The sequence below is a fragment of the Pseudophryne corroboree genome, chromosome 7 (genome assembly GCF_028390025.1).
Source record: "Pseudophryne corroboree isolate aPseCor3 chromosome 7, aPseCor3.hap2, whole genome shotgun sequence".
NCBI classification, from domain to species: Eukaryota; Metazoa; Chordata; class Amphibia; order Anura; family Myobatrachidae; genus Pseudophryne; species Pseudophryne corroboree.
Genome location: NC_086450.1, coordinates 496,705,050 through 496,732,371, shown reverse-complemented (window position 1 = coordinate 496,732,371; position 27,322 = coordinate 496,705,050). Strand labels below are relative to the sequence as shown.

The window sequence follows — 27,322 nt, the reverse complement described above, 5'->3', positions numbered from 1 at the left end:
CTCTAACCAAGCCTCAAAACATACGCTGCTGTCTGCCTATACTGGTTGTATTTTTACATAGAAAAATTATTTATTTTATATTTTTCATATATATAAGCGCCGGTAGAGTGGGACTGGCATACCACTAGAGATCTGTCTTCTCTCTATATCCTAGTACTCCCTCATATATAAGACAACGTCTTTTATATGCTCTTTGGTTAGCAAAATGGTATCCCTGTCGAGGGAATCAATGTTATCTGACAGGGTATCAGACCAAGCTGCTGCAGCACTACACATCCATGCTGAAGCAATTGCAGGTCTCAGTATAGTACCTGAGTGTGTATACACTAGAGATGTGCACTTGACATTTTTCGGGTTTTGTGTTTTGGTTTTGGGTTCGGTTCCGCGGCCGTGTTTTGGGTTCGACCGCGTTTTGGCAAAACCTCACCAAATTTTTTTTTGTCGGATTCGGGTGTGTTTTGGATTCGGGTGTTTTATTCAAAAAACACTAAAAAACAGCTTAAATCATAGAATTTGGGGGTCATTTTGATCCCAAAGTATTATTAACCTCAAAAACCATAATTTACACTCATTTTCAGTCTATTCTGAATACCTCACACCTCACAATATTATTTTTAGTCCTAAAATTTGCACCTAGGTCGCTGGATGACTAAGCTAAGCGACCCTAGTGGCCGACACAAACACCGGGCCCATCTAGGAGTGGCACTGCAGTGTCACGCAGGATGGCCCTTCCAAAAAACACTCCCCAAACAGCACATGACGCAAAGAAAAAAAGAGGCGCAATGAGGTAGCTGTGTGAGTAAGATAAGCGACCCTAGTGGCCGACACAAACACCTGGCCCATCTAGGAGTGGCACTGCAGGATGGACTGCCGAGTGCCGACACAGAGGTAGCTACAGCCGTGGACTACCGTACTGTGTCTGCTGCTAATATAGACTGGATGATAATGAGATGAAATCAATATAATATCAGTAGTACTGCAGCCGGACAGGTATGTATATTTATTATGTAATGACTGATGACGCACCTGCTGGACACTGTCAGCTCAGCAGCACCGCAGACTGCTACAGTAAGCTACTATACTATAGTAGTATGTACAAAGAAGAAAGAAAAAAAAAACCACGGGTAGGTGGTATACAATTATGGATGGACTGCCGAGTGCCGACACAGAGGTAGCTACAGCCGTGGACTAACGTACTGTGTCTGCTGCTAATATAGACTGGATGATAATGAGATGAAATCAATATATATGTATATATAATATCACTAGTACTGCAGCCGGACAGGTATATATATTTATTATGTAATGAGTGATGACGGACCTGCTGGACACTGTCAGCTCAGCAGCACCGCAGACTGCTACAGTAAGCTACTATAGTAGTATGTATAAAGAAGAATGAAAAAAAAAAAAAAACACGGGTAGGTGGTATACAATATTATATATATATATATATATATATATATTATATACAATTATATATATATATATATATATATATATATATATTAAACTGGTGGTGATTGATTATTAAACTGGTGGTCAGGTCACGTTGCAAGTAGTACTCCTAAGCAGACAATCACAAAATATATTATACTGGTGGTCAGTGTGGTCACAACAATGGCAGTGTGGCACTGACTCTGGCAGCAAAAGTGTGCACTGTACGTTATATGTACTCCTGAGTCCTGCTCTCAGACTCTAACTGCTCCCCACTGTCAGTGTCTCCCCCACAAGTCAGATAATTAATACAGTCACACTATCTAATCTATATCACTTCAGCAAGTAGTAGTAGTATAGTAGTACTCCTCCTAATAATGCTCCCCAAAATTACTACTACTGTGTCTCTCTCTACTGTCTCACTCTCTTCTCTAAACGGAGAGGACGCCAGCCACGTCCTCTCCCTATGACTCTCAATGCACGTGTGAAAATGGCGGCGACGCGCGGCTCCTTATATAGAATCCGAGTCTCGCGATAGAATCCGAGCCTCGCGAGAATCCGACAGCGGGATGATGACGTTCGGGCGCGCTCGGGTTAACCGAGCAAGGCGGGAAGATCCGAGTCGCTCGGACCCGTGAAGAAAAAACTGAAGTTCGGGCGGGTTCGGATTCAGAGGAACCGAACCCGCTCATCTCTAGTATACACAGACTTCAGGATAGCCTCCTGCTTTCTATCCGCAGGCTCCTTTAAGGCGGCTGTATCCTGAGACGGCAGTGCCACCCTTTTTGATAAGCGTGTGAGCGCTTTGTCCACCCTAGGGGATGTTTCCCAACGTAACCTGTCCGTTGGCGGGAAAGGGTACGCCATCAGTAACCTCTTAGAAATCACTAATTTCTTATCTGGGGAACACCACGCTTCTTCACACAATTCATTTAACTCATCAGATGGGGGAAAAGTCACCGGCTGCTTTTTCTCCCCAAACATAATACCCTTTTTAGTGGTAACCGGGTTAATATCAGAAATGTGCAACACATTTTTCATTGCCGTAATCATATATCGGATGGCCCTTGTGGACTGTATATTTGTCTCATCATCGTCTACACTGGAGTCAGAATCCGTGTCGACATCTGTGTCTGCCATCTGAGGTAGCGGGCGTTTTTGAGCCCCTGATGGCCTCTGAGACGCTTGGGCAGGCGCGGGCTGAGAAGCCGGCTGTCCCAAAGCTGTTACGTCATCGAACCTTTTATGCAAGGAGTTGACACTGTCGGTTAATACCTTTCACCTATCCACCCACTCTGGTGTCGGCCCCGCAGGGGGCGACTTCACACTTATCGTCTCCTGCTCCGCCTCCACGTAAGCCTCTTCATCAAACATGTCGACACAGCCGTACCGACACACCGCACACACAGGAAATGCTCTGACAGAGGACAGGACCCCACAAAGTCCTTTGGGGAGACAGAGAGAGAGTATGCCAGCACACACCACAGCGCTATATAATACAGGGATGTACACTATACTGAGTGATTTTTCCCCTATATCTGCTTATTATACACAGTTTGCGCCTAAATTTATGTGCCCCCCCTCTCTTTTTTACCCTTGAAGTCTGGAAACTGCAGGGAAGAATCTGGGGAGCGTCCTTCCAGCGGAGCTGTGAAGAGAAAATGGCGCTGGTGTGATGAGGAAGATAGCCCCGCCCCCTCCGTGGCGGGCTTCTCTCGCGTTTTTAAATAGTTAATGGCGGGGGTTATTGCACATATACAGTTTATTAGACTGTATTATGTGCCTTTTTGCAAAAAAGGTAATCTAATTGCCGCCGGTTTTCAACTTTCTCTCCAGTCTTCTGGCTCTGCGAGGGGGACGGCGGCGCGGCTCCGGGAACGGACGATCGAGGTCGGGCCGTGTGTTCGATCCCTCTGAAGCTAATGGTGTCCAGTAGCCTTAGAAGCACAAGCTGGCTGCAAGCAGGTAGGTTTGCTTCTCTCCCCTCAGTCCCACGTAGCAGTGAGTCCGTTGCCAGCAGATCTCACTGAAAATAAAAAACCTAACAAATACTTTTTCTAGCAAGCTCAGGAGAGCCCCTAGGGTGCATCCAGCTCTGGCCGGGCACAGATTCAAACTGAGGTCTGGAGGAGGGGCATAGAGGGAGGAGCCAGTGCACACCAGATATAGTACCTAATCTTTCTTTTAAGAGTGCCCAGTCTCCTGCGGAGCCCGTCTATTCCCCATGGTCCTTACGGCGTACCCAGCATCCACTAGGACGTCAGAGAAAGAGAGGTTGTCCCGTGTTCAGACTCTCTGCATGGCTGCACAGGTCTCTGGAAACATGAAGCCCACCATGTTCCTGGAGATTAATCTCACATCTGTACTGCGCATACGCAAATCACCAGAAAAATGGCAGTTGGGACATTTTATGAGTCATTTCTCCTGCAGCAGCACTGATGTGGGAGAGGTCAGTGATTAAACATGGGTCTAGTGTGGGCCCCCCTGAACACAGGGGCCCATGTGCACTACACACACTGCACCCATTTTAGAAATGCCTAAGTCACTATAGACCATATCCATGTGTCTCCTGACCCCATACAAATTACTCCAATTTTAGCATATATACTGTAGGGCTGAAAACAAAAATCCATGAGTCCAGCAGTACAGTAAGTGCGCTATATAGCTGCCCTTACTCACGGGTGCAACATGTTTACGCCCAATTGAATTGAGCCCTACAAATGAATACATCACTTATCACAAATACCTTTTCCCCTTCCAACAAGGTCACCAGCTTGGCAACAGTTAGAAGTGAAACAGGACAATCAGCTGATGATTGAAATCAGTATATAGAGTTTCCCAAAAGCGGTCCTCATGGCATACTAACTGACCTGGTTTGCATTGTGACTGTAATGGGAAGCCTCTTGTGGCTGAAGTGATGGTGGCACCACAAAGGGAGTGACCTCTGAAGAGGGAGGTGTCTATCCCTGAACTCTGCCTGGAAGAAACTATCCCACCCCTGATCATGGAAGGTATGGTGGGACGAAAGGGCTTATGGCATGTGATAAAGAGGTTAGAAATGTTGTTCCTCAGTGGAGCTGTGAATGTGAGATAAGCATTCGACTATGCAAAGACCAGTCTCCAACTAGTCTCTGGCTAGATCAAATTCCACCAGAGGGGTTTGAATGGAACTGGTCTTTGTGTGTCATCTTAGGACAATATGGAAACCCATTGGAGTGGGTGTCATGCAGAGTTCAGATTTTTAAAGAAAGTTTGGCTCCCCTGGCTTTAAATGCCATTGCTAGCAGTGAAGCTAGCCTTCTCAAAAGACCAGAGATGTTGTCGGTGGAAGGAATAGTAGCTAAGCAGTTTAGAAAAGGATTAATGTCTCACGTGGAAGAGTATCATAGGCACAGGGTTTAGACAAGAAAATGTCTTTCAGTAAACTATGGTATAGCTTATTTTCTGTGAGGCCTGGAATAAGGAGAGCCGGGGCAGAGCCATATGAACGTATCATGGTGAAAGCCAGGCCTGACTCAAACTTAGCGGACCGGAAATCCAGGTCTAAGTTAGGCTCAAAAAGAGAGCCTGAGAAGCCCGCCAAGCCTTAAACTGATCTATGATGGACTGGTATCTGTATCTTGTTCTGGGTCTAACAGAAGAATTTCTCAAAGCCATGGAAGAGGCTGAGGTTAGTGGTGGTCAACAACCGAGTAATGTCACTATACATATGCAATGGGTGAGCTCCTGTAGAAGTTATGGAGTCCCTTGGTAGCAGTCTTTGGACATGCCTAGGGGAAGCTTGGGTCCCTTGCGGAGGAGGGTGATCAAGGGGAACCAGAGTCCCCAGCGTGAGTTTTTTCCTGGACAAGGAATAGGCTAACTCATTTAGCTCTCCTGGAACATATGTTGCAAACAGGAGTATGGAACATTCTACTGCCCAGTGCCAGATGTCTATTGGCTTTTTACAGAGAATGAGGGATTGAGTGCCTCCCATTCTGTTGAGAAAGGACACTGTGGTTCTGTTGTTTAAGCAAAGCCAGACAAAGATCTCCCAGGAATTCAGAGGAACTAGAGAGGAAAGAGCTAATCTGGAAGCTCTTAACTCCAAGGTCTTAACTGTGAGCTGTCAAATCTTAAGTGGACCACTTCCCCATTAAAGCTGTCTCTTGTGAATGCTCCCCAGTCTGTAAGAGACGCATCTGATGTGATGACTATGGTGGTCATTCCGAGTTGATCGCTAGCTGCAATCATTCGCTGTGCAGCGATGAGGAAAAAAACGGCACTTCTGCGCATGGCTGGCTGCAGAGTAATTGACATGAAGGGGGCGTTTCTGGATGTCAACTGACCGTTTCGAAAAAAAGCAGACATGGCATGGCGTGTTTGTGACGTCAAAACAGGAACTGAACAGTCTGAAGTCATCGCAAGCGCTGAGTAGGTATTGACCTACTCTAAAACTGCACAAAAAAATGTTGCCGCCGCTCTGCGATCCTTTCGTTCGCACTTCTGCTAAGCTAAAACATACTCCCAGTGGGAGGCGGCATAACGTTTGCATGGCTGCTAAAAACAGCTAGCGAGCGAACAACTCGGAATGACCACCTATGTCCAGTGGAGGAGGTAGAAGAGGTCTGGGAGTGAGCAGGTGAAGAACTATCGAATTGCAGACATCCTTGTGAACTATGGGGGTTAAGAGGATTTTGTCTGTCCAAAACCAACCCCGACAAAGGGGAACTGAGAGAAGTATCTGAGATTTTCTACATATTAGGGGAGCATCAGGATAACCTGGATTCAAGAATCTCACATTACCTATAACTTTAGTCAAGCCCCTCTTCGAGAATCGGTGTTCGAGGGTTTGAGAAGTGTCTAATGTCCTTCCACTTGTCTGGGGGAACTGCTATTGATAAAGAAGTTGTTTCTATAAAAATAATTCAGGAAGACAATTGAATTGGAAGGTGTTAATATGGATTTGTCAAGATTTATGGTAAACCATAGATTCCGAAGGAGCAACAGGATGAGCTCCTTGTAGAGTAAATGGGACTTCTGGTCTTAGTGGACCACCAGATCATCTAGGCAGGTTAACAGCTGACTCCTTCCTGATGGAGGTGTGTAACCACTGCCTTCAAGAGGTATTTGAATGTGTAAGGGGCATTGGATAGCATTGGATAGCCCAAAAATCATAATGGTCCACTGATGAGGATGTCCTTCCACAGGAACCTCAAGTCTTTCATGATTTGGATGTACAGTACATGAATTGAATGAAAGGCCTTCTTGAGGTCTATTTTGGTATGTGGTGATCTGCCTCTAGGAAGATATTGCATGAGAAAGAGAAAGTCATAAAGATAAGTGACATCATATCCTGTCTTTTCTGGAGGTGTATGCACTGCCGGACACTGTGCCTCTTGCAATCCGTGCCTGATATAGACCTCCTCTGGGAGCGCCCCGCTGGTATCAGATTGAACTGCTGGTTCCCGCCAAACGACCCTCCTGATGAAAGAGCTGTTTGGAGGGCTGAGGGCCTTAAGGATTTGCAGGCTTTATAGTGGACTTTCACCCTGAATAAAGTCGAGGCCAAAAAGGTCAGAATTTGTTAGGTTGGGAATATCTACTGGCCTGGGAGCTAGACTAGTCAGACCTTCACAATCCAGCAAGCGAGTTCTGTTAGAATTGGTTATGAAATAAAATGTCCATTCATCAGGGTAGCCCTGCTAACAGCTTTTAAGAGGGACATCTTGGTAGCTACTAGTCAATCTAGGGTGCATCCAAAAAACACTTCTTTGTCTGCCTTGTCTACTACAAATTACAGAAGACCGTCAGTGTCCAAAACTTTAAAGTGCAATTAAATCAGAAGTGGGCGCTACCAGGGTCAGATTCCCAGGTCACTCGACCTGGGTTATTTTTAAAGGACCCTTTTACACTGAGCCACAAACATAAAGGTATCTTTTAACAGGTGAAGAAGATAGAGAGAGCGTGGAGAATATCTCTTAGCGGAGCGTACCCGACTCACGTTTGAGAAGATTGAATGATGCTCATAAAGGTATCTTTCAGTTGTTTCTGATGAAACAACCAGTGCCTTATGCCGAGGAACGCATTAAGATCAGGCATATCCAGGTGACACAGCCTCTCTACTGTCCACCTTTATGTGGGGATCCATATACGCACCTATGTAAGTTGGGTACGTTTGGGAACCTTCCACTTGTCCTTAGAGTCTACAGTTATCATCATAACTCACTTCCCATACACTGGCTGAAACCTATTACACTATTAGTGTCTCTACTGTTTATATTTCCGGGTCCATATGGGAAATCGAACACTGATATGAAGAGGTTCCATCCAAAGAATATCCATTGAATAAAAGTCCTAACTGGAGAAAGAAACCTTTATGAGCATTGAACAGCTTGCATCCACGTGAGTACGGTGTGTACCCCGTGAAAATCTCCTCTTTGCTTTCAAGAATACTCCACCCGACCTTTTCATCATATCGAACTATATATATACCAGAACTTTTGAAACATCTGATCTGAAATATTTGTTTGGGAATACCACTTGGTTTACCATTTGTGATATCACAGTTTTTTTGAAAATTATTTCACCCCTACCTCATGTACTGTATTGTGTTGGATAGCGCAAAAAGGTGGTAGAACTTTTTTCTTGTTCATATTTCACTGGAGATTGTGTGACATCTCCTTCTACATACCCATTGCAGCAATCCAGAGGGCGCGGTAGGATTTCTTCCACTTTGTTTTTATCAGCATAAAGGATGTCTGAACTCCTGATACGAGTTCTACTATGACTAAGTGCCTAATTCAAGGTTGATTGCAAAAGTAAAATCTTCCTCCAATGGGCTAAACCATGGGTTCCCAAACTGTGCGCCGCGGCTCCCTGGGGTGCCGCAGCGCTGTCACAGGGGTGCCGCCGCAGCCTGAAGTTAGCGGGAGCCAGGGGGGATGGAAAGGGAGAGTGTGCGCTGCAGGAGCGGGCGGGCAGACAGCCGGGGGAAGGAGGTGCGGGCGGCCGTCCAGAGCATAGTTAGCCGGAGGGAAGTGCGGCGGGCGGCAGGAGCGGCTGTCAGTGCTCGCATGTGTAATCAGGTGGCGCCGTGGGGGGAGAGCCGAAGTCAGCCAGTTGATCGGCTGCAGGGGGGGAAGAAGGAGATGATGTTGGGGGGGTGAGAGAGGAGGAGGAGGAGAAGATGATGTTGGGGGGTGGGTGAGAGAGGAGGAGGAGGAGAAGAAGATGATGATGTTGGGGGGTGGCGGAGAAGATGATGATGTTGGGGGGGGTGAGAGAGGAGGAGAAGATGATGTTGGGGGGTGGGTGAGAGAGGAGGAGGAGGAGGAGAAGAAAATGATGATGTTAGGGGGTGGCGGTGGGTGAGAGAGGAGGAGAAGATGATGATGTTGGGGGGGGTGAGAGAGGAGGAGGAGGAGAAGATGATGATGTTGGGGGGGGGGGTGAGAGAGGAGGAGGAGTAGATGATGATGTGGGGAAGGGGGGGGGGGGGGACCGGTGACTGGAGTCACCCGGCTGGTGTGCGGGATGTGCTCGTGTGCAGAGGTAACTTGTGAGTGTTGTTAGGCGCCGAGGGTCCGCCCGTCAGTGCGGCCCGGCGCCTAGCAACTAGGGACGCCGCATGCGGACAGCCGCCGGCTCCCTAGCAACGCTAAGACGCCGGGCGCACGGAGCCGCTCTGACCCTAGCAACGGGGACGCCACTGTCGGACCGCGTTCCCCGTTGCTGGGTCTTGATTAAACACTTCATTGGTATCCTGGCCGTGCAGCATGATTGTGAATTACCCTGTCTGGCTCCTGATTGGAGAGCTCCCAGTTAAAAGCACTCTCTGGACTTCTCACAGACGCCGGTAATAGCTTCCTGTTTGCTGTGTCTGTTGCAGAGAGTTTTCCAGTCCTGTCTATCCGGTCGTTCCTGTCCTCAGTGGTCCAATACTCGGAAGTCGTCATCTTTTCCTGGAGTCCTGACCGAGCACCTTTAACATCCTGTGGTGTTCGTGAGTCGCGGCGTAGCCGTGTGTTGCGGCTAGACCGCTTACTATTTATAATTTGGTTATTGTGTTTCGGAGCTTTTGCGGAGGATTCCGCTCCCACAAATCCACTCTGGTATCCAGCGGTGCTGGATAGGAGTAACGGATTCGTGGATTTTTGGTTGTCCTTTTCCCTGGCGGTTAGTCCGCACATACTTCTGATTTAAGTTAGTTAGCTTGTAGCCCCTGGCCTGGTTGCTTAGTCAGAGGGCCCCTTGTTATCACCCTGTCTCGGATTTCCCTTTGTCTCCCATTAAGACCTGAGGGGGCATCGGAGTTGGGCAGACATAATCCGCCCTTCAAACGCGGCTGCCATGGGCTCAAGCAACCATAGTCTCGCAGGGGATTTCTGATAACACGGGCGAGACAACGGAGTTAGGGCGCCAGGGGTTACTAGGCTTTGCTGCTCCCGTAACCAGCATTCCATTCCAGTACTCTGACCTCCGTCATAAGATCTCCTCTGGTCAGACGTACTGGTATCATAACATTATTACCGGCCAAACTAAAATTTAAAATTAAACAGGGTTTGATTTTTTCCCTTATTTCAGTTTGGAAGATTTGTCGGCCTCATGAATCCCACTGGTGTAGGGCCAAATCCTGGCCAGCTTCTAGTTAGTCAGATTCAAGAACTTACTCAGATGGTTCAGGATCTATCCCTTCGGGTGAGGCCACAGGAAGATCTGTTACGAACTTCCCCAAGGGTCGTTCCTGAACCGAAAATGCATTTGCCTGACCGTTTTTCTGGGGATAGAAAGCAGTTTTTTTAATATTAAAGAGTCTTGTAAACTTTATTTTCGTTTAAGACCAGTCTCCTCAGGTACGGAATCTCAGCGGGTCGGAATTATTATTTCTTTACTTCAGGGGGATCCCCAGACCTGGGCTTTTGGTTTAAAAACAGACGATCCGGCATTGTTGTCTGTAGACGCCTTTCTGGGGTCTTTGGGGCTATTGTATGATGACCCTGATAGAGAGGCATCCGCCGAGAGTCATTTGCGTGCTCTCAGACAGGGTAAGAATCCCGCAGAGATTTATTGTACGGAGTTTCGCCGTTGGTCGAACGACTGTGGATGGAATGACCCAGCCCTGCGCAGTCAGTTTCGCCTCGGCTTATCTGAGTCTATAAAAGACAGTCTCCTTCAGTATCCCGCTCCTGAGACTCTTGATAAACTCATGGAGCTTTCTATTAAGATTGATCGTCGTCTCAGAGAGCGGAGGGCTGAAAAAGGAGCACCTGTCGGGTCTACCCCTTGTGTTTTTTCCATTCCTGTGGACATAGAGGAGCCCATGCAGATGGGTCTCTCCAAGCTGTCTCCTGAAGAAAGAACCAGAAGGCAAAATTCTGGTCTTTGTCTGTACTGTGGGAATAAGGGACATTTTGCCCGTAGTTGTCCGAACAAGTCGGGAAACGCCTCGACCAAGTGAATTGTGAGGGGGTTCACTTTGGTCTGCAGCTTATCTCCTCAAATAATTCACTATTAGTCCCAGCTAAAGTTTCCTTTGGCAGCCTCTGTTCCTCGGTGTCGGCTTTTGTTGACAGTGGAGCTGCAGGAAACTTTATGGACTTAACATGGGCCAAGGCCTTAGGTATTCCTCAGTTAGCCTTGGGTAGGTGTATCACCATGCATGGTTTAGATGGGAGTCCCTTGTCCAATGGGGTTATTTCTCTCTGTACACCTCCTGTACTATTTTCTGTAGGAGCTCTTCATTCCGAAAAAAATGAATTTTTCCTTACCCATTGCCCAGCAGTTCCAGTGGTTCTGGGTCACCCTTGGCTGGCCTTTCATAATCCCATCATTGATTGGCAGTCGGGGGAGATCTCACAATGGGGTACCATCTGTAATAAGGAATGTATTACGCTTCCCATCAGAATAGCTGCTGTCATTCCCGCACCCATTCCTGTGGAATACCAGGATTTTGTTGATGTATTTTCCAAGGGCAATGCGGACATTCTGCCTCCCCATCGGCCTTATGATTGTGCTATTGAGCTAATTCCTGGTGCCACTTTGCCTAAAGGAAGGTTATATGCATTGTCCAGACCAGAAACTGTGGCCATGAATGAATATGTTAAAGAAAGCCTAGGGAAAGGATTTATCAGGCCATCTAAATCCCCTTTAAGTGCAGGCTTCTTCTTTGTGGAGAAGAAGGATGGATCACTCAGACCTTGCATTGACTTTAGAGCATTGAATAAAATCTCAGTAAAAAATACTTACCCTTTGCCCCTGATTTCTGTCCTCTTTGATCAGCTACGTTCGGCTGTGATTTTTTCTAAGATTGACCTGAGAGGAGCATATAACCTCATCCGAATCAAGTCAGGGGATGAGTGGAAAACGGCATTCAGTACTCAGTCGGGTCACTATGAGTATCTGGTTATGCCATTCGGCCTGTCTAACGCTCCGGCAGTTTTCCAGGATCTCATTAACGATGTGCTCCGTGATTTTCTTGGAAGATTCGTAGTAGTCTATTTAGACGATATCTTGATATACTCTGACTCTATTGAACAACACGTTACCCAGGTGCGTCAGGTTCTAAAGAAATTACGTGAAAATCACCTGTATGCCAAGCTGGAGAAGTGTGAATTTCATGTTACGGAGGTATCCTTTTTAGGGTACATTATTTCCCCTCGGGGATTCTGTATGGAACCGAAGAAGCTCCAAGCCATCCTTAGTTGGGCGCAACCCACCAACTTAAAAGCAATTCAGCGCTTTTTAGGGTTTGCGAATTATTATAGAAGATTTATTCACTCTTTCTCTGACCTAGTTGCTCCCATTGTGGCACTGACTAAGTAGGGAGCGGATCCAACCAACTGGTCATGTGAAGCTGAGTTATCTTTTCAGGCTTTGAAACAAGCCTTTGTCTCAGCCCCAGTCCTCAGACATCCCAACCCAGAATTGCCTTTCATTGTTGAGGTTGATGCCTCGGAGGTTGGAGTAGGGGCTATCCTATCTCAGAAGGATCCGAATTCTCTTGAATTACATCCTTGTGCCTTTATGTCCAGGAAATTCTCATCTGCTGAATCCAACTACGATGTTGGTAACCGGAATTACTGGCTATTAAATGGGCCTTCGAGGAGTGGAGGCATTGGCTTGAGGGAGCAACACATACCATTTCAGTCTTGACTGATCACAAAAATCTTCAGTACATTGAATCAGCTAAACGGCTGAATGCCCGGCAAGCTCGTTGGGCTTTATTTTTTACTCGTTTCAAGTTTATTATCACCTTCAGGCCAGGTTCCAAGAATACCAAGGCGGATGCCCTGTCACGCAGTTTTCTTCCAGTTCATGATATCAGTCCTGTTACTCCCATACTTCCGTCTTCAGTCATTCGGGCAGGCCTCACACAAGATTTGTTTACCCAGTTAAAGCAGCTTCAACATCAAGCTCCTGGAAATACTCCTGCTGGTCGTCTTTATGTCCCTGAGTTTTTGAGAGCAACTGTTTTGACGGAGTTCCATGACAGCAAAGTTGCCGGGCATCCGGGGATCGCTAAGACTTTGGAATTAGTCTCCCGCTCAGTATGGTGGCCTGGTCTTTCCAAAGACACTAAGGAGTTTGTTTTTTCGTGTCAGGTCTGTGCACAGCATAAAGTTCCCCGTTCCTTGCCTATCGGTCAACTTATGCCCTTGAATGTTCCTCTCAGGCCATGGTCTCATATTTCCATGGATTTTGTGGTGGACCTCCCTCCGTCAGCCGGATGCCGAGTCATATGGGTGGTAGTTGACCGTTTTAGCAAGATGGCCCATTTCATTGCTCTTCCCCGATTGCCATCTGCCCAGGGATTGGCAGTTTTGTTCCTCCGCCATGTTTTCAGACTCCATGGGTTACCCACTGATATTGTTTCTGATCGGGGTCCACAATTCATTGCACAATTTTGGAAGTCTTTTTGTGCCTCTTTAAAGATGAAATTGTCTTTAACGTCTGGCTACCATCCCCAATCCAACGGGCAGACTGAGCGAGTTAATCAGTCATTGAAACAGTATTTGCGTTTGTACTCAGCCAAACTCCAAAATGACTGGTCCGAGTTTCTTCCGTTGGCGGAGTTTGCTTACAACAATGCCTGTCATTCCTCCACCAATGTGTCTCCATTTTTTACAGTTTTTGGTTTTCACCCCAGAGCTAATTCCTTTTTTCAACATTCCTCTGTCTCCTCACTGACCTTGACCGCTCATCTCAGACTCATTTGGAGAAAAGTGCACATTGCTCTCAAAAAAGCGGCATTTCGGGAGAAAATTTTTTCTGACAGGCTCCGGCGGCCGTGCACTTTTAAAGTTGGAGATAGGGTATGGTTGTCGACTCGCAACATTAAACTTCGACAAACCTCAGCCAGATTGGGCCCTAAGTTTATTGGACCATTTCATATTGTTAAAAAAATCAATCCAGTTGCTTTCCGGTTACGTTTACCAAGAACTCTCCGGATCGGAAATACCTTCCATTGCTCCTTATTGAAACCATACGTTTCTTCCAGTAGATTTCCTCGGAAGATCTCTCAGGGGAAATCACCAATAGATGTACAGGGTCAGCAGGAGTTCTTGGTGGAGAAGGTTCTCGATTCCAAGTTGTCCCGGGGTCGGCTTTATTTTTTGGTACATTGGAGAGGATATGGTCCAGAAGAAAGGTCTTGGGTCCTGGATGAGGATCTCCATGCCCCGAGGCTCAAAAAGGCATTTTTTCGAGAATTTCCTCAGAAACCTGGCCTTAGGGGTTCCTTGACCCCTCCTCAAGGGGGGGGGGTACTGTTAGGCGCCGAGGGTCCGCCCGTCAGTGCGGCCCGGCGCCTAGCAACTAGGGACGCCGCATGCGGACAGCCGCCGGCTCCCTAGCAACGCTAAGACGCCGGGCGCACGGAGCCGCTCTGACCCTAGCAACGAGGACGCCACTGTCGGACCGCGTTCCCCGTTGCTGGGTCTTGATTAAACACTTCATTGGTATCCTGGCCGTGCAGCATGCAGCTGCACGGCATGATTGTGAATTACCCTGTCTGGCTCCTGATTGGAAAGCTCCCAGTTAAAAGCACTCTCTGGACTTCTCACAGACGCCGGTAATAGCTTCCTGTTTGCTGTGTCTGTTGCAGAGAGTTTTCCAGTGCTGTCTATCCGGTCGTTCCTGTCCTCAGTGGTCCAATACTCGGAAGTCGTCATCTTTTCCTGGAGTCCTGACCGAGCACCTTTAACATCCTGTGGTGTTCGTGAGTCGCGGCGTAGCCGTGTGTTGCGGCTAGACCGCTTACTATTTATAATTTGGTTATTGTGTTTCGGAGCTTTTGCGGAGGATTCCGCTCCCACAAATCCACTCTGGTATCCAGCGGTGCTGGATAGGAGTAACGGATTCGTGGATTTTTGGTTGTCCTTTTCCCTGGCGGTTAGTCCGCACATACTTCTGATTTAAGTTAGTTAGCTTGTAGCCCCTGGCCTGGTTGCTTAGTCAGAGGGCCCCTTGTTATCACCCTGTCTCGGATTTCCCTTTGTCTCCCATTAAGACCTGAGGGGGCATCGGAGTTGGGCAGACATAATCCGCCCTTCAAACGCGGCTGCCATGGGCTCAAGCAACCATAGTCTCGCAGGGGATTTCTGATAACACGGGCGAGACAACGGAGTTAGGGCGCCAGGGGTTACTAGGCTTTCCTGCTCCCGTAACCAGCATTCCATTCCAGTACTCTGACCTCCGTCATAAGATCTCCTCTGGTTAGACGTACTGGTATCATAACAAGTGTAATATCAGTGGAGGGTGCGGGTGCAAGCAGGCTGGAGTGGCCAAGGACTGTGCTGAGCAAGGATCCTGACGGCTGATTGAAGTCCTGGCCGGCGTGACAGAGGAGCTGACTGAGAAAGTTAGTAAAATATTAATATATGATACTGTATGTGAGATGCTGCATTGGGAAATCTATAGGAGGGGAGGTGCCTGCTGTAAGTGACTTACACACTCGGCGACCCGCTGCCGAGCTGCCCGACGGCCCATATGGCCGTCAAATGACCCGGCGGCGGAGGTGACCAGCATCACCCGGCTCCATAGCCCTGCATGCTAATATGGACGAGATTGTCCATATTGGCCTGCAGGTATGAACGAGCTGGCACCAACGATGAACGAGCGTGGGGCCGCGCATCATTCATCGGTGGTGCCTACACACTGAAAGATATGAATGAGTTCTCGTTCATTACTGAACAAGAACGTTCATATCGTTCAGTAAAATCTTTAAATGTGTAAGCAGGTGGTGGGTGGGGGGCTGGTCTGGGTGCATGGATGCACAGGAGCCTTTTTAGATTGATTTATTTGACTGCAAAAAAAAACCACTGTTATTTTATACAAAGCCTGTGGTTTTGTTTTTTTGTTTTTTTAATGGATGCAGGTGAACCAGTATCGCACTGCAAAAAGACATTGGCCCTCATTCCGAGTTGTTCGCTAGCTAGCTGCTTTTAGCAGCCATGCAAACGCTAGGCCGCCGCCCTCTGGGAGTGTATCTTAGCTTAGCAGAAGTGCGAACAAAAGGATTGCAGTGCTGCTACAAAAAAAGATTGTGCAGTTTCTGAGCAGCTCGAGACCTACTCCTAGCTTGCGATCACTGCAGACAGTTTAGTTCCTGTTTTGACGTCACGAACATGCCAGCCATGCCTGTGTTTCCCCATGCATGCCAGCGTTTGTATCTGACACACCACAGGCTCACATATCCCATTAATAAGTCCTGTCATTTTTGAACACTAATAACTGCCTACATATGGGCCCTCATTCCGAGTTGATCGCTCGCAAGGCGAACTTAGCAGAGTTACACACGCTAAGCCTACGCCTACTGGGAGTGTATCTTAGCTTCTTAAAATTGCGACCGATGTATTCGCAATATTGCGATTACAAACTACTTAGCAGTTTCTGAGTAACTTCAACCTTACTCGGCATCTGCGATCAGTTCAGTGCTTGTCGTTCCTGGTTTGACGTCACAAACACACCCAGCGTTCGCCCAGGCACTCCCACCGTTTCGCCGGCCACTCCTGCGTTTTTTCCGGAAACGGTAGCGTTTTCATCCACACGCCCATAAAACGCCGTGTTTCCGCCCAGTAACACCCATTTCCTGTCAATCACACTACGATCGCCGGAGCGAAGAAAAAGCCGTGAGTAAAAATCCTTTCTTCATAGCAAAATTACTTGGCGCAATCGCAGTGCGAACATTGCGCATGCGTACTAAGCGGATTTTCACTGCGATGCGAAGAAAAAGAACGAGCGATCAACTCGGAATGAGGGCCATTGTTGTTTTATTTTGTTTGATGTTATACCTGTTAATGAGTGCTGTCAATTGTTCTTTAAAAGAAATCAAATTAAATAAATGTATTTTTTCTTGGATTTATGTTTATTATTTTTACAAACAAGTTAATAAGTAATTTTTTTCCTCATCTAAATACTCATAGCATAGTTTTGACCCAACTACTTTTAAAAAGGGACAGTTTGGTAATTATTTTGGCGTAAGGGTGCCTTGAAAAAGTCAGGGAGACCCAAAGGGTGCCTTGGACTAAAAAAGTTTGGGAACCACTAAGCTAAACCATGTGCACTGCAGGTGGGGCAGATATAACATGTGTAAAGACACTTGTGTAACACCATGCTGCACTGCACGTGGGGCAGATGTAACATGTGCAGAGAGAGTTAGATTTGGGTGGGGTGTGTTCAAAGTGAAATCTAAATTGCAGTGTAAAAATAAAGCAGCCAGTATTTACCCTGCACAGAAACAATATAACCCACCCAAATCTAACTCTCTCTGTACATGCACTGCCCCCTGCACTGCACATGGTTTTGCCCAACTGCTAACAAATTTGCTGCTGCGATCAACTCAGAATTAGGTCCATTATGCCATAGTAGAGCTGCTTATACACATTACACCACAGTTTAACCGCTTATACATGTTACGCCAATGTAGAGACCCTTATACACGTTACACCACAGTAAAGCCACTATGGAAGTAGCGGTGAGGTGAGAACGGGAGAGAGGTATAGAGAGAGGGAGGTGAGGACAGGAGAGAGAGGTGAGGTAGGGAGAGAGAGTTTGAGTCAGCCAGGGCATGTATACACCTGCAATAATGTAGAAGTATAATTTACAGAGTACTATGGTCCCAGATTTCACAAGTATTATGAAAGGCAACAGAACCCTACTCAGAGACTCAATTTATAGTCTAAAGTATTCATGTAGTGATGTTTGGGTATAACTATTTTGTTGCATGTTCATCACATTGTGTTCATTTTCTAAGAAAGAAGGACTATGTACATGGATGTCTATAGAGGCATGAAAGGAGCATTAGATGGCTGACGCAGAGCTGAACATACATTTTCCTCAGTTTCCCTGAATTTCAGGCATGGAACCAAATCAGTATACAATCAGTATACAGTACGCGTGGTTTTATTTCTGTCATCATCATGAGAGCAAATTAGAACTTTGCTCAGAGCTGATCCTGATGTTGGAATCTGAATATTGGTGGTCATTCCGAGTTGTTCGCTCGCAAGCTGCTTTTAGCAGCTTTGCACACGCTAAGCCGCCGCCCTCTGGGAGTGAATCTTAGCTTATCAAAATTGCGAACAAAAGATTCGCAATATTGCGAAAAGACTTCTCTGTGCAGTTTCTGAGTAGCTCGAGACTTACTCTTCCAGTGCGATCAGTTCAGTGCTTGTCGTTCCTGGTTTGACGTCACAAACACACCCAGCGTTCGCCCAGACACTCCTCCTTTCTCCAGCCACTCACGCGTTTTTCCCAGAAACGGTAGCTTTTTTCAAACACTCCCATAAAACGGCCAGTTTCCGCCCAGAAACACCCACTTCCTGTCAATCACATTACGATCACCAGAACGAAGAAAAAACCTCGTAATGCCGTGAGTAAAATACCAATCTTCTTAGCAAATTTACTTGGCGCAGTCGCAGTGCGAACATTGCGCATGCGCAATTAGCGGAAAATTGCTGCGATGCAAAGAAAATTATCGAGCGAACAACTCGGAATGAGGGCCATTGTCTCTTCCACTTTCTCCCCTTGTGCTGCACTTTATATAATGATGATTTCCTTGCCATGCACTTCTGTCATCTGATTGGCTGTAACTGCCATTTAATAACTAATTATTTTTCACATGTTGTAATATGCATAGTAACATAGTATCTAAGGTTGAAAATAGACAATTGACCATCGAGTTCAAACTATTTGTGGTCTCCTATGCAGTATTAATTTTGGACTAATTTTGTCTGATGCTGATGTCAGCCGTTGTGTTTTATTCCTCTTTTTTTAATAACTATAGTGCGTGACTACGCACCAAAACCCTGGATATCCTTATCCATTAGGAATTTATCTAACCCATTCTTAAAAGGTGTTGACTGAGTCCGCCATTACAACTCCCTCAGGCAGGGAACTCCAAACACGTATTGTCCTTACTGTGAAAAACCTTTTTGCCACTTTGTGTGGAATCTCCTCTCCCCTAATCTAAGCGAGTGTCCACGTGTCCTCTGTACTGATCTTACCAAAACCAGGTCCCGTGCAAGCTCTGTGTATTGCCCCTTAATATATTTGTAAATGTTTATCATGTCCCCTCTTAGTCTCCTCTTTTCCAGTGTAAACATGCCTAGCCTTGCAAGCCTTAACTCGTATTCCAGCGTCTCCATGCCCTTAAAGAGTTTGGTCGCCCGCCTCTGCACCTTTTCTAGCTCCAGGATATCCTTTTTGTAGTATGGTGCCCACAATTGTACACAGTATTGAAGATGTGGCCTCACTAGTGATTTATATAACGGGAGTATAACACTCTCATCTCTTGCGTCAATTCCCCGTTTTATGCATGCTAATATCTTATTAGCTTTCTTTGCTGCAATACTACTTTGAGTACTGCTGCTTAGTTTGCAATCTATGGCCCTCATTCCGAGTTGATCGCTCTGTATTTTTCATCGCATCGCAGTGAAAATCCGCTTAGTACGCATGCGCAATGTTCGCACTGCGACTGCGCCAAGTTATTATTTTGCTATGAAGAAAGGATTTTTACTCACGGCTTTTTCTTCGCACCGGCGATCGTAGTGTGATTGACAGGAAATGGGTGTTACTGGGCGGAAACACGGCGTTTTATGGGCGTGTGGATGAAAACGCTACCGTTTCCGGAAAAAACGCAGGAGTGGCCGGAGAAACGGGGGAGTGTCTGGGCGAACGCTGGGTGTGTTTATGACGTCAAACCAGGAACGACAAGCACTGAACTGATCGCACAGGCAGAGTAAGTGTGGAGCTACTCTAAAACTGCTAAGTAGTTTGTGATCGCAATATTGCGAATACTTCGGTCGCAAGTTTAAGATGCTAAGATACACTCCCAGTAGGCGGCGGCTTAGCGTGAGCAACTCTGCTAAATTCGCCTTGCGACCGATCAACTCGGAATGAGGGCCTATATGAACACCTAAGTCCTTTTCCAGTACAGAATCCTCTAATATTACCCCATTTAGTATGTAGATGTAATTTTTGTTCTTGTTACCACAGTGCATTACCTTACACTTGTCTGTGTTGAAGTTCATTCTCCATTTTGCTGACTATGGCCCTCATTCCGAGTTGTTCGCTCGCAAGCTGCTTTTAGCAGATTTGCTCACGCTAAGTCGCCGCCTACTGGGAGTGAATTTTAGCTTCTTAAAATTGCGAACGACGTATTCGCAATATTGCGATTAGACCTCTCTTAGCAGTTTCTGAGTAGCTCCAGACTTACTCGGCATCTGCGATCAGTTCAGTGCTTGTCGTTCCTGGTTTGACGTCACAAACACACCCAGCGTTCGCCCAGACACTCCTCCGTTTCTCCAGCCACTCCCGCGTTTTTCCCAGAAACGGTAGCGTTTTTTCACACACACCCATAAAACGGCCAGTTTCCGCCCAGTAACACCCACTTCCTGTCAATCACATTACGATCACCAGAACGATGAAAAAGCCGTGAGTAAAATTCCTAACTGCATAGCAAATTTACTTGGCGCAGTCGCAGTGCGGACATTGCGCATGCGCATGCGCAAAATCGCTGCGATGCGAAGAAAAATACAGAGCGAACAACTCGGAATGACCACCTATGCTTCTAGTCTAACTTAGTCGTTCTGAAGAGACTCAGCATCCCCCTCCGTATTTATAACCTTACACAATTTGGTATCGTCTGCAAAAACTGACACCATGCTCTCTAGACCTACTGTTAGGTCGTTAATGAAAATGTTGAACAATAATGGTCCAAGTACAGACCCTTGTGGCACACCACTTAGCACTTCAGTCCAACTTGAAAAAGATCCATTAACCACAATGCACTGCTACCTATTATCTAACCAATTTCTGACCCAAGTGCATATTGTGCTCCCTAGCACTATTTCTTGTAGCTTATAGGTAAGTCGCATGTGTGGTACTGTCAGCTTTGGCAAAGTCTAAAAAGATTACATCCACCTCCTTACCCTGATCAAGGTTCGCACTAACTGTTTCATAAAAGCGAAGTAAGTTGGTTTGACATGATCTGTCCTTTACAAATCCATGTTGGTTCCTATTAATGACCTTATTGGCTTCAAGGAACTTCTGAATACTATCCCTTAGTATACCTTCCAATACTTTCCCCACTATAGATGTAAGACTAACTGGTCTATAATTACCCGGTTCAGCTTTAATTCCCTTTTTGAATATCGGCACTACTTCCGCTATATGCCAGTCTTTGGGAACCATACTTGATATAACTGAATCTTTGAAGATCAAAAATAGCGGTCTTGCTAGTTCAGAGTGAAGCTCCAAAAGAACCCTTGGGTAAATTCCATCGGGACCAGGTGACTTATTAATCTTTAACTTTTTTTTAATCGGTCACAGACTACCTCCTCACTTAAATAAGACTTAACAGTGGGACAACATAGGGTATGGTATGCGTGACCTGAATACTTTGGGGGGGGGGGGGGGGGTTGAGCGCAACAAGTCCCTTGTGGGATCGCTGCACTTGCCACTCTGCGGGCTTGGTGGCAACCTGCGGTCGCCACAGGCTCTATTCCCACTCTATGGGTGTCGTGGACACCTATGAGAGGGAATAGTCCCTGTTGGTCGGCATGCTGACCATCCGGATTGTGAGGGGATGGGATGTAGGGGGAGGTATTGTCACATAACTACATCCCGTAATATATTATAGTTGAAGCCACATTAACTTGTACACTGTCTGGAATCAAAGTGTCCTGTGGGTGACACCATAACTTTACTACTATCTCTATTGCCCTTAGGTTTTACTGGGGATAAATCACAGATTAAATGCGCTCACTTTAAAGATGGGAACATGACCTTGGAACCGCCAACGCAGATCAAACCTTTCTACATCATCTTGGAAAACCCCAGCTTCTCCTGTTTAGGTCCTCTGTTGTCACTTGTGAAAAAAAAAGTCCCAATCCATGGAGGCGTGCTGATCTACTTCCGGGTGGTGTGTCAGGACGAGCCGGAATATCAGGAGTACAAAATTCATCTCTATTTACTGCCGTATCCCACGCACACAGAAGAGGTAAATGTGCGTTACACAGACATAAACCCCCCAATTACATTTTACCTGTACCCAAGGGCACCACAATGATTTCAGGTTGGGAGGGCAAGATTTAATTTCATTTTGCCTCCCCTATATTGGTGTATGTTGCCGATGAACTTACCCGTCATACCACCTACCCGACACAGGTATATATACAGTATATATATATATATATACATATATATAAAATAAGATTTTACTCACCGGTAAATCTATTTCTCGTAGTCCGTAGTGGATGCTGGGAACTCCGTAAGGACCATGGGGAATAGACGGGCTCCGCAGGAGACTGGGCACTCTAAAGAAAGATTTAGGACTATCTGGTGTGCACTGGCTCCTCCCCCTATGACCCTTTTCCAAGCCTCAGTTAGGACACTGTGCCCGGACGAGCGTACACAATAAGGAAGGATTTTTGAATCCCGGGTAAGACTCATACCAGCCACACCAATCACACCATATAACACGTGATAGGAACCCCGGTTAACAGTATGATAACAAATGGAGCCTCTGAAGAGATGGCTCACTACAAAACCCGATTTTTTTGTAACAATAACTATGTACAAGTATTGCAGACAATCCGCACTTGGGATGGGCGCCCAGCATCCACTACGGACTACGACAAATAGATTTACCGGTGAGTAAAATCTTATTTTCTCTGAAGTCCTAGTGGATGCTGGGAACTCCGTAAGGACCATGGGGATTATACCAAAGCTCCCAAACGGGCGGGAGAGTGCGGATGACTCTGCAGCACCGAATGAGAGAACTCCAGGTCCTCCTCAGCCAGGGTATCAAATTTGTAGAATTTTGCAAACGTGTTTGCCCCTGACCAAGTAGCTGCTCGGCAAAGTTGTAAAGCCGAGACCCCTCGGGCAGCCGCCCAAGATGAGCCCACTTTCCGTGTGGAATGGGCTTTTACAGATTTAGGCTGCGGTAAGCCTACCGCAGAATGCGCCAGCTGAATAGTGCTACCGATCCAGCGCGCAATAGATTGCTTAGAAGCAGGAGCACCCAGCTTGTTGGGTGCATACAGGATAAACAGCGAGTCAGTTTTCCTGACTCCAGCCGTCCTGGAAACACAAAGTTTCAGGGCCCTGACTACGTCCAGCAACTTGGAATCCTCCAAGTCCCTAGTAGCCGCAGGCACCACAATAGGTTGGTTCAAGTGAAAAGCTGAGACCACCTTAGGGAGAAAACTGAGGACGAGTCCTCAATTCTGCCCTATCCATATGGAAAATCAGATAAGGGCTTTTACAAGACAAAGCCGCCAATTCTGAAACCCGCCTGGCTGACGCCAGGGCCAACAGCATGACCACTTTCCACGTGAGATATTTTAAATCCACAGTCTTAAGTGGTTCGAAACAATGTGATTTCAGGAATGCGAAAAACCACATTGAGATCCCAATGATGCCACTGGGGGCACAAAAGGAGGCTGAATATGCAGTACTCCTTTGACAAAAGTCTGAACTTCAGGCAGTGAAGCCAGTTCTTTCAGGAAGAAATTGACAGAGCCGAAATCTGGACCTTTATGGACCCCAATTTGAGGCCCAACGTCACCCCTGCTTGCAGGAAGTACAGGAATCGACCCAGTTGAAATTCCTCAGTCGGGGCCTTCATGGCCTCACACCAAGCAACATATTTCCGCCAAATGCGGTGATAATGTCTTGCGTTGACATCCTTCCTGGCTTTGATCAGGATAGGGATGACTTCCTCTGGAATACCCTTTTCCTTCAGGATCCGGTGTCCAACCGCCATGCCGTCAAACGCAGCCGCGGTAAGTCTTGGAACAGACAAGGTCCCTGCTGCAGCAGGTCTTGTCTGAGCGGCAGAGGCCAAGGGTCCTCTGTAAGCATCTCTTGAAGTTCCGGGTACCAAGCTCTTCTTGGCCAGTCCGGAACCACGAGTATGGTTCTTACTTCTCGCCTTCTTATTATTCTCAGTACCTTGGGTATGAGAGGTAGAGGAGGAAACACATAACCCAACTGGTACACCCATGGTGTCACTAGAGCGTCCACCGCTATCGCCTGAGGGTCCCTTGACCGGGCGCAATATCTTTTCAACTTCTTGTTGAGGCGGGACGCCATCATGTCTACCTGTGGTTTTTCCCACCGGTTGACCAGCATTTGGAAACTTCTGGATGAAGTCCCCATTCTCCCGGGAGGAGGTCGTGCCTGCTGAGGAAGTCTGCTTCCCAGTTGTCCACTCCCGGAATGAACACTGCTGTCAGTGCTAACACATGATTCTCTGCCCATCTGAGAATCCTTGTGGCTTCTGCCATCGCCATCCTGCTTCTCGTGCCGCCCTGTCTGTTTACATGGGCGACCGCCGTGATGTTGTCTGCTGGATCAGTACCCGCTGGTTATGAAGCAGGGGTCTTGCCTGGCTTAGGGCATTGTAAATGGCCTTTAGCTCCAGGATATTTATGTGAAGAGAAATCTCCTGATTTGACCACAGTCCTTGGAAATTTCTTCCCTTTGTGACTGCCCCCCAGCCCGAAGGCTGGCATCCGTGGTCACCAGGACCCAGTCCTGTATTCCGAATCTGCGGCCCTCTAGTAGATGAGCCCTCTGCAGCCACCACAGCAGCGACACCCTGGTTCTGGACGATAGGGTTATCCGCTGTTGCATCTGTAGATGGGACCCGAACCATTTGTCCCACAGGTCCCACTGGAACGTCCTTGCGTGGAACTTTCCAAATGGAATTATGCTTCGTACGAAGCTACCATTTTCCGCAGGACTCGTGTGCATTGATGTACCGACACCTGTCCTGGTTATAGGATGTCTCTGACTAGAGATGACAACTCCTCGGCTTTTTCCACTGGAAGAAACACTCTTTTCTGGTCTGTGTCCAGAATCATTCCCAGGAACAGAAGACGTGTCGTCGGGACCAGCTGTGACTTTGGAATATTGAGAATCCCATCGTGCTGTTGTAGCCCTTCCCGAGAGAGTGCTACCCCCACTACCAACTGTTCTTTGGACCTCGCCTTTATCAGGAGATCGTCCAAGTACGGGATAACAAAAACTTCCTTGTTGCGAAGGAGTATCCTCATTTCGGCCATTAACTTGGTAAAGACCTTCAGTGCCGTAGACAACTCCAACGGCAGCGTCTGGAACGGATAGTGACAGTCCTGTACCACATATCTGAGGTACTCCTGGTGAGGAGGGTAAATGGGGACATGCAGGTGCGCATCCTTGATGTCCAGGGAGACCCTGTAATCCCCCTCGTCCAGGCTCGTGATAACCGCCCTGAGCGATTCCATCTTGAACTTGAATCTTCTGATATAAAAGTTCAAGTATTTTAATTTTAAGATGGGTCTCACCGAACCGTTCTGCTTCGGTACCACAACCACTGTGGAATAGTAACCCCTTCCTTGCTGAAGGAGGGGTACCTTGACAATCACTTGTTGTGATTATAGTGTTGAATAGCCACCAACACCGCCTCCCTGGCAGAGGGAGGTGCCGGTAAGGCAGATTTTAGGAAACGGCGGGGGGAAGAACGTCTCAAACTCCAGCCTGTACCCCTGAGATACTACTTGAAGGACCCAGGGATCCATGTGAGAGAGCCCACTGGGCGCCGAAATTTCTGAGACGGGCCCCCACCGTACCCGGGTCCGCCTGAGCAGCCCCAGCGCCATGCTGTGGACCTACCGGACGCAGGGAGGACTTCTGCTCTTGGGAACTTGCTGTGTGTGCAGCTTTTTCCTCTACCTTTGCCTCTAGGCAGAAAGGATGAGCCTCTAGCCCTCTTGCTTTTCTGGGTCCGAAAGGACTGTACTTGATGATACGGTGCTTTCATTTGTTGTGGGGTAGCCTGTGGCAAACAAGTCGATTTCCCAGTAGTAGCTGTGGAAACGAGGTCTGAAAGACCATCCCCAAACAAACAGTTTTCCCCTTTTATAGGGCAAACTTCCACGTGCCGATTCGAGTCGGCATCGCCTGACCATTGCCAAGTCCATAACCCCCGTCTGGCGGCAATGGACCTAGCGCTTATTTTTGATGCCAGCCGGCAAATATCCCTCTGTGCATCACGCATGTATAAGACCACATCTTTTATATGCTCTATTTTTAGCAAAATATTGTCCCTATCCATAGTTATTTTCCGACAGGGAATCTGACCATGCAGCGGGAGCACTGCACATCCATGCCGAAGCAATGGCTGGTCGCAATATAATGCCCGAGTGTGTGACTATATCTTTTAGGGTAACCACCTGCTTTCTATCAGCAGGTTCCTCCAGGGCGGCCGTATCCGGAGACGGTAGTGCCACCTTTCTGATAAGCGTGTAAACGCTGTATCTACCCTATAGGGTGTTTCCCAACGTGACCTATCCTCTGGCGGGAAAGGCTACGCTGCCAATAACCGTTTAGAAATTATCAATTTCTTACCGGGGGAAGACTACGCTTCCTCACACACCTCATTTAATTTCTCAGATGCAGGAAAAACTACTGGTAGTTTTCTGTCACCAAACATAATACCCTTTTATGTGGTACCTGGGGTATTATCATAAATGTGTAATACATTTTTCATTGCCTCAATCATGTAACGGGTGGACCTATTTGGAGGGTACACTAGTCTCATCGTCGTCGACACTGGAGACGGTATCCGTGTCGACAACTGTGTCTGAGGTAGCGGGCGTTTTTAGAGCCCCCCATGACATTTGAGACGCTGGAACAGGCACAAGCTAAGTAGCCGGCTGTTCTGTGTCGTCGACCTTTTGTGTAAGGAGTTGACACTTCCACGTAATCCTTCCATAAGTCCAACCACTCCGGTGTCGACCCCGCAGGGGGTTGACATCACATTTACAGGCATTCGCTCCGCCTCCACATCATCATCCTCCTCATACATGTCGACACAGCCGTACCGACACACAGCAGACACACAGGGAATGCTCTGACAGAGGACAGGACCCCACAAAGCCCTTTGGGGAGACAGAGGGAGAGTATGCCAGCACACACCAGGGCGCTATATATCACAGGTATATCACCTATAAAGAGTGTTTTCCCTTATAGCTGCCTATATATATATATATATATATATATATTGTATACTGCGCTTAATTTGTGCCCCCCCTCTCTTTTTTAACCCTTGCTGTAGTGTATTGACTGCAGGGGAGAGCCAGGGAGCTGCCCTCCAGCGGAGCTGTGAGGGAAAATGGCGCCAGTGTGCTGAGGGAGATAGCTCCGCCCCTTTTTCGCTGACTTTTCTCCCGCATTTTTATGGATTCTGGCAGGGGTTAAAAAGCACCTATATAGCCTCTGGGGTTATATATGGTGCCAGTTTGCCAGCCAAGGTGTCAGTATTGCTGCTCAGGGCGTCCCCCCCCAGCACCCTGCACCCATCAGTGACCGAAGTGTGTGGTGTGCATGAGGAGCAATGGCGCACAGCTGCAGTGCTGTG

At 47.3% G+C, this 27,322-nt stretch overlaps 1 protein-coding gene across 3 annotated transcripts in view; it reads left to right on the top strand.

Annotated features, from left to right (window-relative positions):
• LOC134945751 (uncharacterized) overlaps positions 1-27,322 on the top strand; it is a 708,129-nt gene that overhangs the window by 609,417 nt on the left and 71,390 nt on the right. For 2 of the 3 annotated variants that reach the window (XM_063935217.1, XM_063935218.1), the window contains one exon: positions 21,642-21,913. The exons of the other annotated variant lie outside the window; for it this stretch is intronic. In XM_063935217.1, coding sequence (XP_063791287.1) covers positions 21,642-21,913 — 272 coding nt within the window. The remainder of the gene's footprint in view (positions 1-21,641; positions 21,914-27,322) is intronic. 3 annotated transcript variants of the gene reach the window in all.